Source organism: Bos grunniens, chromosome 19 (assembly GCF_055505025.1).
Source record: "Bos grunniens cultivar Pamir isolate PY7600 chromosome 19, Bosgru_T2T1.0, whole genome shotgun sequence".
Lineage (NCBI taxonomy): Eukaryota > Metazoa > Chordata > Mammalia > Artiodactyla > Bovidae > Bos > Bos grunniens.
The window spans coordinates 1,995,582-2,011,016 of record NC_141183.1 but is presented as its reverse complement, the minus strand read 5'-3'; the positions used below and the strand labels follow the sequence as shown (position 1 = coordinate 2,011,016).

Here is a 15,435-nt window from a genome sequence, read left to right as displayed (position 1 = left end):
CCCAGGGACCGGGGAAGTCGGCTGTAAAATGTCCTTTCCCTTCACTGGCACTGCCTGGAATTCCCTACTGCAAACTCATTCCTTCACGCAAAGCGTTTCTCTCCTGAGATGTAAGTCGCCCTGTGAGGCGAAATATACCAACCCACGTGTGTCACACACGGTTGGGAAGGAATGAGTGGTTTCTGAACATGTCGCTGATGAAGAAAGAATCACAGGATGGGACTAATTATTGTGGTGGAAACAGTCACCCCTGGGACCCAGGATGGCTCCTGGGGCCATTTAGGGCAAAGAAGGTGGAGCCCTAGAATCATTCACACTGTAGACCCCTCTGTCTGTTATGCTTGAGTGGACGGTCAGCAAACATTAAACCAAAATAGCAAGGAAAAATAGAAGAGATGGACAGACTTAGGTCACCTCCTTGGAGAGGCAGGCAGGGTTGGGTAGGGGTCCTCTCTTTTCTCTGTGGGGAATTGCTTGTCACCAGGGCACAAAGGGGGAATCAAACTTAATGAGGGAAATCTCCATATGTAAAATTCCGTGTTAATTAAATGCAAATAAGAACGCTGATGAATTTCCAGTGAGCCTTTTTTTTTTTTTTTTTTTTTGGTCTTTGCAGAGAATCCATCGATACTGGATAAAATATCAAGAGGCAAATTATGACCTGAGTGCAGCTGACTTTCTAGTGTGCCTAATAGTAAGACGGCTTTTCTACCTCATTGCCTACTTTTTTGGGGGGTTATCATTTACTGTAGTAAATCTTTGGTCTTGTCTGAAGTGGGCCACTTTGAAAGTGTTTTTAATATAGTCTTACTCCAGTACTCTTGCCTGGAAAATCCCATGGACGGAGGAGCCTGGTAGGCTGCAGTCCATGGGGTCACTAAGAGTTGGGAACGACTGAGTGACTTCACTTTCACTTTTCACTTTCATGCATTGGAGAAGGAAATGGCAACCCACTCCAGTGTTCTTGCCTGGAGAATCCCAGGGACAGAGGAGCCTGGTGGGCAGCTGTCTATGGGGTCGCACAGAGTCAGACACGACTAAAGCGACTTAGCAGCAGCAGCAGAGAAAGCAATTACATTCAGATATGATTCTACGTTCTAGTTACTTCTTATATGCATGAATAGACTGTGTAAATCTAGGATGCAGTATAAAATTAGATTTTCTTATTTATCCTATCTACTGCCCCCTCCAAATTTGGGAATTTGTAAAGAAACCCATGCAATACAACTTAAATCCTGTGCAATTAGAGATAAATAAAGCAAAAGTTAAAAAAAAAATGAGAAGGGAAAGTGATTATACTGGTGTATATGGGCCGAAGAAAATTAGTGTCTTTGCATATATGGCAGTACTTTTCTAGGCATAGATCAAAAATAGTAGTCCTTGCCCTCATGGGGCTTAAATTCTGGTGGAAGGAGGCAAATAATAAACTAAATAAATAACATGCTGTGTGAGATGGATGGACTTTAAAAATAAAAACCTGCAGGAGGCAAGGAAGCAAGCTGTGGGGACATCACGGGGAGGAATATTCCCAGAGCAGGGAGAAAAGTGACCCTGGCTTGATCCAGGGTCAGGCAGGTGGCCAGGTGGTTGGGGCAGGGTAGCCACAGGGGAGAGTGAAGGTCACAGAGAGAACCGAGCTGAGTGTGGGTGAGCAGAGTGGGTGGCTCGGTGATCCTGGGTCATGTCCAGGACTTTTATCTTCCTTGTGAGAGCCAGCAGCCAGCGGAGTTTTCAGGGAAGTGCTGTGATCTGATCTATGCTCAAAATACAGCTCCCGTTGCTCTGTTGAGAGTAGATGTTTGGGGCAAGGGAAGAAGAGAGACCCACAGCCAGGGGCTGCGGTGTTACTGTCAGTGATTACGGCCCGGCAGAGTGAGGAGCAGCCCTAGGTTCTGGGTAACTTTGAAAAGAGAAGCAGGTCACACGTGCTGCCAGACCAGATGTAGGTTGTACAACAGGAAGAAAGACAGGAGGCGGGTTCCCCGAATTGGATTGTTACTATAGAACTGATCTGTATGAATGCTTCATGACTGTTTTGTCTGAAGACAAAAGACCCAAACTATGATTCAGATGTTTCTGATGTGAACTCATCCCTCCGTGTAACTGTTTCTTTGCTCCTAGCCTTACTTCCAGGCTTTGCTCTTCATGTTTGTCCTGCGATGCCTAGAAGCAAAATGTGGAAAGAAAATAATGCAAAAGGATCCTGTTTTCAGGTTGGGATAAAAGTTAATTTCATACTTAATATTGCATTTTAATATTCCTAGGGAGTGGCTGCACCCCAACCTCTTAATGCTGATTTGTATTAACAGTATAAATAGCGTGGTCAGCAGATTTCTGGCTGAACTGCCAGGAAATGGGATACCCAGGCAGAGGCTTCCTTTGTAGCTCAGTTGGTGAAAGAATCTTCCTGCAACGCAGGAGACCTGGGTTCGATCCCTGGGTCAGGAAGAATTCCTGGAGAAGGAAACAGCAACCCACTCCAGTATTCTTGCCTGGAGAATCCCAAAGGACAGAGGAGCCTGGCGGGCTACAGTCAATGGGGTGGCAAGAGTCGGACACGACTTAGTGACTAAATCACCCCTACCAGGCAGAGTTCTGCCATTAATTAGCTGAAGGGAGCTTTCAAGCTCTCAAAAATTTAATGAGAACTCAAATACTTGTTTGACTTAGTATGAATAGAATGCTAGATTTCTAACTAAAAAAGATAGATATTCTATAAGCAAGAAAGGTTTACTGTATAGCACAGGGACCTGTGGTCAATATCTTATAATAAGTAACAAGGGAAAACAATCTGAAAAATAATATCCGTATGTACGTGTAACTGAACCACCTCCTGTGCACCTGAACCATTGTAAGCCAACTGTACTTCAGTAAAATATGTATACTAAGAAAAGCATTTTAGTGAGAACTCAGGCACGCCCTTTCCCACTCAAGAGGATCACGTGTGCCTGACCAGAGCGATAGGATGGAGTTGGTTCGGCAGCACGACTCAAGTGTTTTAGCAGGGGGAGACTCTAGTAAGGGTCAGCAGTCAGGAATCCTGGAGTGGGCGGGTTGCCATTTCCTTCTCCAGGAGTCTTCACCCAGGGATCGAACCCAGGTCTCCGGCACTGCAGGCAGATCCTGAGCCACCAGGGAAGCTCCAAACAGGGAAGGGTACCAGGCAGATCCTGGGCGTGAGTAACACGGGCTCAGAGTCAGCAGAGAAGAACGCAGGGGACCACACGGGCTCAGCGTCAGCGGAGAAGAACACGGGACCTGATTCTTAAAGCAGCAGCAGTACTTGCTGAGAAGTTTGAAAGGGTCAGAGACACTCAGGAGAACAGCAGCAGCACAAGAAGGGGACTCGGCTGCAGGGGTGGGCGTTCCTGGCAAAAGAAGACTCACCGTTCACAGTCGGCCTCATCACCAGTGTGCTGAAAGGACCGTGGTGAAATCACAGAGAAGCTGGGTTTTTTTTAGCTTTTCACTTTGCATTATGGTGTAGCCGACCACAATGCCATAGTTTCAGGTGAGCAGCAAAGCGACTCCCCCCAGCACGTACCTGTATCCGCTCCCCCTCAAGCCCCCCGCCCGTCCAGGCTGCCACATGATGCGGAGCTCCTTGTGCCTGCAGTAGGAGCTTGCTGGTTACCTGTTTTAAGTATAGCTGGGTGTTCAAGTCTATGGCAGGGAGTGGAAGGGATAGTTAGAGAAGCTGATGTTTGATATATCTTTGACACCTAGCAAAAAAACCCACATGCTGTGTGTTTCATCTTTTCTGTAGAATTTCCCCCCAAAGCAGAGACGCTCGTTCAAATGCAGAAGAACCTATAGGTGAAGACGAAGATGTTCAAGCAGAAAGAATAAGAACAGCCACTGCCCTGAACACATCAATAGAGGAGGTAGGGATTCAAGTGTCAAAATGGGTGTTAATGGAATGCTCGGGAACTCAGGAATCGAGGTTGATGTGCTGGGTTTTGTTTAGAAAGTCTGGAGTTGGGTGTGTGTGCGCGCTCAGTGGTGTCTGACTGCGACCCCATGGACTGCAGCCTGCCAGGCTCCTCTGTCCCTGGGATTCTCCAGGCAAGAACACTGGAGCGGGCTGCCATTTCCTCCTCCAGGGGCTCTTCCCGACCAGGGACGGAACCCGCATCGCTTGCATCTCCTGCACTGCAGGCGGGTTCTTTACCACGGAACCACCTGGGTAACCGTGCATTTAAGCAGTTCCTAAACATGCAGGCACTTCTTTCGAAGTCCTTCATGCTCAAAGAAGAATGCAAATCACACTGGTTTCATCTTGTTTGTTTGAGAAAAATGGCCTTAGATATATAGAGCTGCAATTTCAAACCCCCAGTCTCATGAGTCAAAGAATTTACGTGAGATTTGTTATAGAATGTCGGGTAGAGACTAAGATTTTAAGGATTACTCTTTGATTTTGATGTGGGAGGTGTTCACATGAGTCTAGATATTTCTGTTACTGGAAGACAAGAAGCCAGCCTGAAATGATGCTGTTTACTCAGTCCATTTATTTTTTGTTTGTCTCATAGATAAGTTTATTTGTGTTGTAGTTTAGATTGCATGTGTAAGTGATCTCATATGATATCTGTCTGTATCTTTCTGACTTAACTTCACTTAGTGTGATCATTTCTAGGTTCATCCATGTTGCTGCAAATGACCTGATTTCACTCTTTTTATGGCTGAGTAATACATATATATTCTTTATTCATTCATCTGCTTTTAGCAAGAAGTATTGTCAACATCCACCAGCATGTTACAACTGAGATAAGCAATGTGGATTGCCCTCAACGCAAATATGGATTGGTTCATGACGGGGGGCAAGAGAGGTTCCAGGAGGCAGAGCATAGAAATGAAAAGTGACTGCTGCTTAAGAGGAAAATCACTCTGTTCTGTGTTCCAGAAACCAGTCATAATTGCTAGCTGTCTTCACAAAGAGTATGCAGGCCAGAAGAAACGGTGCTTTTCAAGAAGGAGGAAGAAGACCGCAGTGCGAAATGTCTCCTTCTGTGTTAAAAAAGGTCTGGAACAGTCACTGCTTAAATTTGCCATTATTTTTAGAAATACCCACTGAACATCGAGGTTATCAACACCGTTGTACTCGCTGAAGCATTCATTCACTCATTCAACATATGTTTTTTTGAGTGTGCCAGGGGCTGTTTAAGAATCAGGAAATATAATTATGAAACAATAGACAAATGCATGACCTCATAGCTTTTACATCCCCGGAGGGGTCAGTAAACAGAAATGACTTACCAAGAGAGGTTTCAGATGTCACACTGGCCGGTTCTGTGGGGAACATTCAAATCTGTGAAATGACCTGAGTGACTCGGGGCCACATTCACTTAGGGTTGGAGTCTGAAAGCCTCAGTTGCTCAGTCGTGTCTGACTCTTTATGACCCCATGGACTGTGGCCCACCAGGCTCCTCTGTCCATGGATTCTCCAGGCAAGAATACTGGAGAGGGTTGCCATTCCCTTCTCCAGGGGATCCTCCCAACACGTGGATTGAACCCAGGTCTCATGCACTGCAGGTGGATTCTTTAGTGGGAAGCTTAGGGTTAGGAAAGACTTTTCTTGAGCAGAGACAGTTAAGCCAAAATCCAGGTGATAGCAGGCTTCAAGTTGGTGTAGTGGTAAAGAACCCACCTGCCAATACAGGAGACATAAGAGACTTGGATTCAGTCCCTGGGTCAGGAAGATTCTCCTGGAGGAGGGCATGGCAACCCACTCCAATATTCTTGCCTGGAAAAACCCATGGACAGAGGAGCCTGGCAGGCTGCAGTCCGTGGGGTCACACAGAGTCAGACACGACTGAAGCAACTTGGCACAGCTCAGCACTAGGCGATAAGAAGGTACCAGCAATGTTAGCGTGCAGAGATAAGAGCATCCCAGATGGAGGAAACAGCGAGGGTTCAGACCCAGGCATGCCTTTGGAGTGGGTGAGGCGCTCAGAGAGGCCAGCAGATGCTCTGTGAACGGAAGGGATGCTCTCAGAGGCAAGCAGGGCCCACGGGATCCAGTGTGAACCACAGCAGAGTTTAGATTTCAGGCCAGTTGAGCAGAATGCCTCTAGTGGGTTTTTGTCACCATTTAATTGATACTTTGAAAAATGTTTCACCCTGGCTATTATTTGTCCATGAATTTGGGTAGTGGACAAGTTAAGAGGCTTTCATATCATCGTACCATCTCAGATGAAAGATGATAATGACTCAGGCACAGGTGGTGGAGTTTGCGACGGAGGAAAGGCGCCTGACTCCCGGGTTTAGGAATTGCTTAGGTCCTCAGCAGGCCAGCCGTCCGCCCTATAAAAAATTATGGGCACCTTTTCCCACTGGAAGAGTAATCTGAAAAAAGACCCAAGTATGGACAGCAAATGTCAGTCTCTAAGCTTTTTTTCCAAAATGTTTTATATAATTATAGGGGCTAAAGCACATGTTTTGGCAACACAAATTACATATATAAATTTCAAAATGGCAATGGAGATGAACATGTATCTCAGAAAGTTGCTGAAGAAGCAGATCTATGTTATTGTTTTACTTCAATACTGATGGCGGGTGCCTCTCTTTCAGGAGAAATTTTGGGGTTGCTGGGACCTAATGGCGCTGGTAAAAGTTCATCTGTTAGAATGATATCTGGGATGATGACGCCAACAGCTGGAGAGGTAGCGCAAATGAAGATGAGGTTTCCGTTCCCCAAATAGACGTGCTATAGTAGAGGTGATGTCCTTGTGAGGCTGTACTGTGAGTAGTTTAAGTAGTTTTCTGTAATATACGGGGTAACTGCTGTAATATTTCTCCCATGTTCAAAAACTCGAGGCATTCGTTAGTCACAAGTCAGTTTCTTGAGGAATCACGTGGCTGAAGACGGGCTTGCACGTTTCTGAAACCAGCACACTTTCTCAGGTGGAGCTGACGGGGTACGGTTCGGATCCGGATCAGCAGGGGGACATCAGCATCCGGTTCCTGGGCTACTGTCCCCAGGAGAACGTGCTGTGGCCCAGCCTGACCACGCGCGAGCATCTGGAGGTGTTTGCTGCTGTGAAAGGGCTGCGGCGAGCGGACGCCCACATGGCCATCTCACGGTACTGTGCGCCCATGAGGCTCCTCTGTGCTGTCGCTGACAAGGAGTGGGGAGTAGGGGGACATCTCCATCTTCCGGGAGCAGCAGGGGTTGAGTGGGGATGGGGGCCAGGGGCCAAACCCCGCACCCCGGCCGGGGGACCTTTAAAAGGTAACAGCGTAGAATAGCTGTCAGTGTCCAGTGATACAGAGGGCATCACTTACATGTAATCTAAACTGGGGCGCAGACAAACTTACCGAAGAAACAGGAGCAGACGCACAGGACAGATGTGTGTTTCCCCGGGAGCCCGAGATGTGGAGGGATGGCGAGAGTCTGGGCCTGGCGGTGCAAGCTCTCACACATAGAAGGATAAGTAACAGAGTCCTACTGTGCAGCACGGGGAACTCTGTTCAGTATCCTGGCTTAGACCAGAGGGAAAAGAACGTGAAAAGGAATGTGACAGGCATAGCTGATTCACTTCGCTGTACGGCAGAAATTAATGCAACATTGTAAACCAGCTACACTTCAACAGAATAAATTGAAAAAATTTTAAGTGAATGAATAATCGTCTATTTCATGAGAATTCAGGTTAGTTTTACAATTTTTTATGAGATGTAAATCTTTCATGTTCAGAGTAGATTTTTAAATTTTTTTTAATTGGGGGAGAATTGCTCTGCAGCGTTGCGTCGACGGTCAGTTCTGAGAGTGATGGGCCGAGGAGGACCCCAGGGCCGTCACCCCTGCGTCTGGTCGTCCTTCTCCCCACGTCCTCTCCTAATCTCGCCGTCTGGCCCTGTTTCCCACCAGGCTGGTGGACGCCTTCAGGCTGCACGAACAGCTGGACGTTCCCGTGCAGAAGTTATCGGGAGGGGCCGCCAGAAAGGTGCGTGTGTCCCGCGGGCTTCCTCCGTGGGTGGCGGGCGGCGGCAGGAACAGCCCGTGTCTCTGCCTTGCAGCTGTGTTTTGTGCTGAGCCTCCTGGGAGACCCGCCCATCCTGCTTCTGGATGAGCCGTCCACAGGCTTGGACCCCGCGGAGCAGAAGCAGCTGTGGTGAGCAGCCCCCGCAGGGCCAGGAGGAGGGGCCTTCCGTGAAAGGAGCGTTTTTAAGCTGACCTTGGAGAAGCAGATCCACTGACCCGCTAGCTGAGCGGAGACAACTCACAGTACCCGGGAAACCAGTGTTTAACGAGTAGATTCTCTCAGGGGCTTCCCTGGTGGCTCAGCAGTAAAGAACCCGCCTGCTGATGTAGGAGACAGGGGTTCGGTCCCTGGGTCGGAAAGATCCCCTGGAGGAGGGCATGATAACCCACTGCAGTATTCTTGCCTGGAGAATCCATGGACAGAGGAACCTGGCGGGCTGCAGTCCGTGTGGTTGCAATGAGTCGGACACGACCTAGCAACTGAGCAGCACATCCCCTCATAGGGCACCAGCTTCAAGCGGCGTTCGAGTGGAGTTAGAGAACCTCTCAGGATCTTGCTGGCGTTTTAGGTCTTGCGATTTGGAATGTAGATTAATTTTGCCAGTTATTGAGATGTCTGTAACTTTTTCCTTAGAAACTGTTAGCTTGCTAATACATTTTCCTCCTTTGCTTCGACCCCCGTCCTCCGCTGCCTTTACCTAACCTGTTAAATTTGTTATAGATTTTCATTTAATAGTTTTTAAATTCTTCTTATGTTCCTATCGAGAACTTTATATTTGGAGTTATAAAATCCTCCAACCCACTTTCATATTTGTGTCTGTCCAGTATTTTCCCAACTTTTTAAAAGAACTTTGTTATGGAAATTTTATACAACTGGAAAGAGAATCATCTGTGACTCTATTAAGCCAAATGTTCTCCATGTAAGGCCAATCTTTCTTCGTCTTTGCCTCTACCCACTTCCTTTTGCTGCTTTCCAATTATTTTGAAGCAAATACTAGGCAGCATATCCTTCGTTTATAAACATTTCGATTAACTTCTGCTAAAGAAATGAAATTTTCTTTCTTTTAACTTAACCAGAATGCCATTAACACACCTAAAAACACCTAAAAACTTTTACCAAAACCTTCTAAGTAATCACATTTTCCTGTTTGTTTTTTTAAATTTACGATTTAAATATGATTCATGAATTGTATTTTATCCATAAAATTTCCCTTCCGTCTCTCTTTTTTCTCACCCTTTTAAAATACGGCGTTACTGTTGGGGCTCATTCAGGCAGACGGTCCAGAGAGCCGTTAGAAACACGGCGAGGGGCGCCCTGCTGACCACCCACTCCATGGCCGAGGCGGAGGCCGTGTGCGACCGCGTGGCCATCATGGTGTCCGGGAGGCTGAGGTGGGTGCCGGCCAAGCCTGCCCTGGAATTCTAAACGAGACTTGCTGTGAAAGGGCTAAGCTTGCCCAGTGGCTCAGCGGTAAAGAATCCAGATGCAGGTTGGATCCCTGGTTCTGGACCATCCCCTGGAGAAGGAAATGGCAACCTGCTCCAGTATTCTTGCCTGGAGAATCCCATGAACAGAGGAGCCTGGCGGACTACAGTCCCTGGGCTCACGAAGACCTGGACACAACTTAGCAACTAACACAGCAACGACATGAAAAGGGCAAAACCACTGTAACCAGCTGACACTCTTCCCCCCGCCCTCAGGGACCCCTTTCCCTACATCTGAAATTTAAGAATAACAGGACAAAATCCCAGGGGTGAGATTTTCCCAGCGTGTCTTCCTTCTTGTTCGCAGATGCATCGGCTCCATCCAACACCTGAAAAACAGCCTCGGCAAGGATTACATTCTGGAACTGAAACTGAAGGAGGCTTCCCAGGGGATGTCGGTCCACACGGAGGTCCTGAGGCTGTTCCCTCGGGCCGCCCTGCAGGAAAGGTGAAGCCACTCTTGGTTGTGGAGGAGCAGGTTGGCTTTTTCCATCCGCAGTTCCTTCTCTGCTCTGCAAGCACTTCAGGGCGATTAGACTTCAGCATCAAGGGAGGGACCTCAGAAACAGATTTAAGTCTTCCCGATCATAGGAGATTTGTGAGAGTCCCCAGGAAGATGTGTCCCCCCAGGGAGGCCTGGGGATACCGGCCTGGGCCTCCGCGGCCACCCAAGGCTGGTCCCCAGGTCTGGAGCGGGACTTGGAAAAACCGGAGAGGAAGTTCTGATGACCTGAATCTGCACAGAAGCACAGCCAGCCCGGGACACCTTCCCCAGGCTTCCCTGTAAATATTTAAAAGACGTAAATATTTACCATTTTAAAGATGCAAGTGTTTAGAGTGAACCAGCCCCATCGGAAACAGCAATTGGGACCATCAAAGCGTGTGCCTTTAGTGGGGTTTTCCTGCCTCACAATGAAGAACGGAAGGGAGTGTGTCTGTGAGCATAGAGGCAGAGGGGTGTGGTTTTTTAAGGGGAGGGCAGGGAGCTGGAGCAGGAGCTGAATTTGAAATTCCTTGTGGGGAGAAGCCATGGAAGAAGCAGGTGTAACACCCAGTACAAAGTAACAGAATTATCTAGCTGGGTGCAGGGACACGGACTCAGTCCCATTCCCAGACCCTCAAGCCACGGCTTTGATGTAGATGGAGAGGCAGGAGAGCCAAGCTGGGTGGAGACCAGGGTCTGAGCGGCTTCGGGGCAGCCGGGGGCTTCACAATCTGTCGAGAACGAGCCATGCATGGGGCCTGAGGTCTCAGCAGAGGTGGGACAAGGGGACCGGGGCAGAAATCAGCCCCAGCACTTTCTCTCCTTCAAGCTGGGTCAACTGCAGGTTGGCACAAGCCATCGGGCTGCCTCCCTCTACAAGGATTGCTGCTGCAGCTGCGGACCTCCAACGCCCCTGAGAGCGTTCCGGGGGGAGGGCAGGCATGAGGCGTCTGTGCCCCTGGGAAACAGCTCCGGGCCTCAGATGGTTAGATGTTCTCAGGAGCCCATTTTACGAGCCCAACTCTTGCACCTCCCCACATCTAGAAAAGCACCAACCTCCTTCATGGCGACGATGGCTCCTCATGGTCAGTAGCAACTGTCACGAGACCAGCAGAATCCTCGGCAAAGAAACACGTGCCCGATTACACATACCCCCCTCCACCAGAATCACCTCCATACTGGCCTTGCCCCGCGGCCTCTTGGGAGCAGTGTCTCAGCGATCTCAGGCGCTGTCTCTCAGGCTACAGTCCTCATTCTGCCCCAAATCAAACAACTCACAACTCTCAAGTTGTGCTTTTTTTTTTAAGTGTAAAGCCGTCTCAATCCCTCACTATTATGACTCTCACTCTCAACCATGTCTCTTGCCTTCGCTTTCTGGTTACAGGGATGAAATGTTGGGATTAGTTCTAAATTATTCAAACTCATCAGAGGGATTCATTCAGAATGCCTATGTTCCATGAGAAATAGGTTTGAATAAACTAAACTGAGCGTTGTGTTGCTCAGTTGCTAAACGGTGTCTGACTCTTTGAAACCCCGTGGGCTGCAGCAAGCCAGACTCCCCTGTCCTTCAGTATTTCCTGGAGCTTGCTCAAATTCGTGTCCATCGAGTCGGTGATGCCATCCAACCATCTCATCCTCTGTCGCCCTCTTGTCCTGCCCTCCGTCTTTCCCAGCATCAGGGTCTTTTCCAATGAGTCAGCTCTTTGCGTCAGATGGCTGAAGTATTAGAGCATAAATGTGATTAGACTGGATCATTTCCAGGAGAATTATCTCCAACTGCCAGCCAACAAAGCCACTGCAAGAAATATCTATTGAAATTTATCTTATTGTTTCATATTGAAGCCAAATGTTAGTTTGTATTCATTTTATCTGTTAATAAATTTTTTAAAATAATAAAATATATTTACTAACTTTTAACATCAGCATTTATTTTGATGGTCTTTTTCCCCCTTGAAACTCAAGATGAAGTGTGACCGTGTCTCTGTCTCCAGGTACTCCTCATCCTCGGCTTACAGGCTGCCTGTGCAGGATGTTCAGCCCCTCTCTCAGGCCTTTCACAAGTTAGAAACAGGTAAGCGTGGCCATTTTTAAATAAAACCTTTGAAGAATTAGTTCTTACCTTAATTATGTTCATTTTTCAATTGATGTACAGCTGATTTACACTATTTGTTTCAGGCATACAAGGTAGTGGTTCAAAGTTTTTGTAGATTATACTCCATTTAAAATTAGTGTAAAATGCTGGCTGTATTCCCTGTGCTGTACAGTACGTCCTTGTAGTTTTTACTTTATGTGAGATATATATATACACAGCACACGTTCTTTATCCATTTGTCTGTAGATGGGCACTTAGTTGGCTTCCAAATGTTAGCTATTGTAGACAACGCTATTTTTGAACATTGGAGTATGTGAACCTTCTTGAATTGGTGTTTTCATTTTCTTTAGCTGTATATCCAGGAGTGGGATTTCTAGATCACAGAGTAGTTCTATTTTTAGAACAAGCTGCAAGCTAGGAGACGTTGGTAAAGCTACATAACCCCTGTGTGTCTAGATGGCTCGTCTCTAAGTGAAAGGTGGTGTCAATGGCCACTTGACAGGATTACTTAGAGGACTGAGTAACCTCATCTGGAAGAGCCTAGAACAGTGCCCGACTCCTCATGTCTGAGACGGAAGAGCTCTCCGGCTTGCTTTCTTGCTCTTTCTAACACACCAGACACAGCCGCCTGCCCCTGCACAGGGCTGCACACTCTGATCCTTCTTCCCGGAATTCTGCTTCTTAAATGTCCAGGCTGTTCCTCACTTCTCTTAGGTTTATGCTCAATTATCACCTTATTACTGTGACCTTCCTTAAAACCATCCTGGAAACATCTCTTATTTGCTAGATGTATCTTTTCTCCAGAGGAGCTACTGTTAACTTTATTACACGTGTAAGTGCTTCTTTAGAACGCAGACGGCATGAAGGCAGAGGTTCAGGCTTTGCCTGATCTCTCCTGCTCCGTCCCTGGCACCCAGGGGTGGCTCATGCATAGAAGATCCTGAGTGTGTAAACGGTGAACCGTGCACCCGTGAGTATGTGTGGAGTGCATCTGATGGCCGGTCTCACGCAGATTTTCTGGTGGGGAGGCCCAGTAGAGAGACGGGCCTGGAGAGGAACTGGCTGTAGCACAGTGATGCAGGACTTTGAGATCTTTTTAAAGGGAATGAGATGGAATTGCAACCTTCCTCTGTGTAAGAATGTATCGCTGAGTTCCTCAGTCCCTCAAGGAACTTAGCTGTCTCCCCAAGATACACGTACTAATAGGTTGGCTATGAAGTTTGTTTGAGTTTTTCCATAAGATGTTATGAAAGAACTTTGTGGCCAACCCAGTAATAAACCATATTATCAGTAAGTAATGTGAGGAAATTCTAATGTCAAGATGAGTTTAATATGCGTTTATACCGATACTATGACTTCTCACTTCATTCTTTCACCAAACATTTTTTCATTCCGTTCTGTGTTCCATTTATACTCATTACTGGCACTTTTATTTTAGATGACTTAGATGGTTGGTAATAAATAAATTGTAAACATCTACTACCAGTCTATTTTTTCTTTCAGTGAAACGTAACTTTAACCTGGAAGAATACAGCCTCTCTCAGTGCACCTTGGGAAAGGTGAGTCGTCCCGTGTGGTCTGGCGTCCTTCCTGTAAATTTCATGCAAAAGTCCCGTGTATATTGCCTGTTTCTTTTGAGGCCAATCAACAGCTTGCTTATTGTTTTTCCTTCTTCTTTGCCTCCCATTCAGGTGTTCTTAGAACTTTCTAAGGAGCAGGAGCTGGGAAATGTCGATGAAGAGGTTAATACAACCATGAGGTGGAAACTCCTCTGCCATTCAGAGGGCCCTTGAAGCCTCCAGCTTGATCATTCTCTGTTGATATTATTTAAGCTCATGTCATATGTAACAATTAGCAGTATATATAATTTTAAAACAACTTCCCAGTTGGTGCTAGTGGTAAAGAACTCACCTGCCAATGCAAGAGACACAAGAGACGCGGATTCAATCCCTGGGTCAGGAAGATCTCCTGGAGGAGGGCACGGCAACCCACCCCAGTGTTCTTGCCTGGAGAATCCCACGGACAGGGGAGCCTGCTGAATAGCACAGGGAACCGGTACTCAGGGCTCTGTGGTGACCTAAATGGGAAGGAAATCCAAAAAAGAGGAGTTGTATGTATATGTATAACTAACTCTCTTTGCTGTACCATGGAGACTCTCACAACATTGTAAAGCAACTATACTTCGATAAAAATGAATAACAAAGACACAGATTTTATAAACAAAAAATAAAATAAATTTAAAATTGTGTAGTGGAAAGGTTGTTTATGTGTGGTGTGAAACAGATTGCTTCCAATTTCAAGATGGTAGTTAGGCAAAAGGTAAGACAGGGAAAATATATCTCAAAGACCTAGTAAACTTCCAATAAAAAAAATTGACTAGAAGGCAGGCCATATTTGACCCATGTATTAGCTGAAAATTTCCTAGAGCTTAAAAACAGATACAAGTTCTTTGACTTTTTTTAAATGGAAGTATAGTTGATACATGGGGCTTCTCTGATAGCTCAGTTGGTAAAAAAAATTTGCCTTCAATGCAGGAGACCCCTTTCAATTCCTGGGTCGGGAAGATCTGAAATAGGGAAAAGCTACCCACTCCAGTGTTCTTGGGCTTCCCTTGTAGCTTAGCTGGTAATGAATCCGCCTGCAATTCAGGAGGCCTGGGTTCGATCCCTGGGTTGGGAAGATCCCCTGGAGAAGGGAAAGGCTACCCACTCCAGTATTCTGGCCTGGAGAATTCCATGGACTGTATAGTTCATGGGGTCGCAAAGAGTAGGACACAACTGAGCGACTTTTACTTCCTTATAGCTGATGTATAATATTAGTGTCACGTATATAATGTAGTGATTCAAAATTTTTACAGATTATAGTTCCTTTAAAGTTATTGCAAAGCGTGGCCCTTCCCTGGGCTGTGTAGTGTGTCCTCGCAGCTCACTTGTTCACACAGTGGCTTGTGCTCTTGACCCCTCTTCCTTCCCTGCTCCCCTCACCCCGCTGGTGACCGATAGTTTGCTCTCTATATCTGTGAGTCTGTTTCTGATTTGTTTTACTCAGTCATTTATTTTTTAGATTCCACACATAAGTGATCACATATTCCTCCTTTACTACCCTGCCCAACAAACCCTAAATTTAAAAATTCTGTATGACCCCATTGGATGCTGTTGTGTTCTCTGACACTTACAGGTGAGAAAAGTGAAGTTTCCAGAGAAAATCACTTGCCAGCACTGCACAGCCCGTAAGAAGCAGGGCTAAGGTTTCAAGGTCAAATGTGCTGAAGGACGTCCTCAGGGGCAGGAAGGGAGCACGTTGTCCAGCTCAGGCCGTGGAGGGAAGACGGGTGGAGACGCTGAGTGTTAACATCTCCCAAAGAGCGTAGGCTTAGATACATCGGCCAACGTTAAA

At 46.8% G+C, this 15,435-nt stretch overlaps 1 protein-coding gene and 1 long non-coding RNA gene across 8 annotated transcripts in view; one reads left to right on the top strand and one right to left on the bottom strand.

Moving 5' to 3' along the window:
• Window positions 1-14,296, top strand: part of LOC147350947 (ATP-binding cassette sub-family A member 6-like) — a 62,997-nt gene extending 48,701 nt beyond the window's left edge. For 3 of the 7 annotated variants that reach the window (XM_086355904.1, XM_086355905.1, XM_086355906.1), the window contains 13 exons: window positions 617-694; window positions 2,122-2,213; window positions 3,767-3,884; window positions 4,901-5,018; window positions 6,568-6,659; window positions 6,901-7,079; window positions 7,865-7,940; window positions 8,014-8,108; window positions 9,251-9,370; window positions 9,771-9,911; window positions 11,939-12,018; window positions 13,543-13,598; window positions 13,731-14,296. In XM_086355904.1, coding sequence (XP_086212030.1) covers window positions 617-694; window positions 2,122-2,213; window positions 3,767-3,884; window positions 4,901-5,018; window positions 6,568-6,659; window positions 6,901-7,079; window positions 7,865-7,940; window positions 8,014-8,108; window positions 9,251-9,370; window positions 9,771-9,911; window positions 11,939-12,018; window positions 13,543-13,598; window positions 13,731-13,832 — 1,347 coding nt within the window. In that variant the 3' untranslated portion in view covers window positions 13,833-14,296. Of the gene's footprint in view, window positions 1-616; window positions 695-2,121; window positions 2,214-3,766; window positions 3,885-4,900; window positions 5,019-6,567; window positions 6,715-6,900; window positions 7,080-7,864; window positions 7,941-8,013; window positions 8,109-9,250; window positions 9,371-9,770; window positions 9,912-11,938; window positions 12,019-13,542; window positions 13,599-13,730 lie in introns of all 7 variants that reach the window. The other 4 variants (XR_015147028.1, XR_015147026.1, XR_015147025.1 and 1 more) reach the window with 3 other exon arrangements.
• LOC147350948 (uncharacterized) lies at window positions 7,126-8,018 on the bottom strand. Its single transcript, XR_015147048.1, has 2 exons — window positions 7,315-8,018; window positions 7,126-7,219 (listed from the first exon to the last, which is right to left on the bottom strand). It is a non-coding gene; the product is annotated as an uncharacterized LOC147350948 (long non-coding RNA).
• Window positions 14,297-15,435: the final 1,139 nt, after the last annotated feature.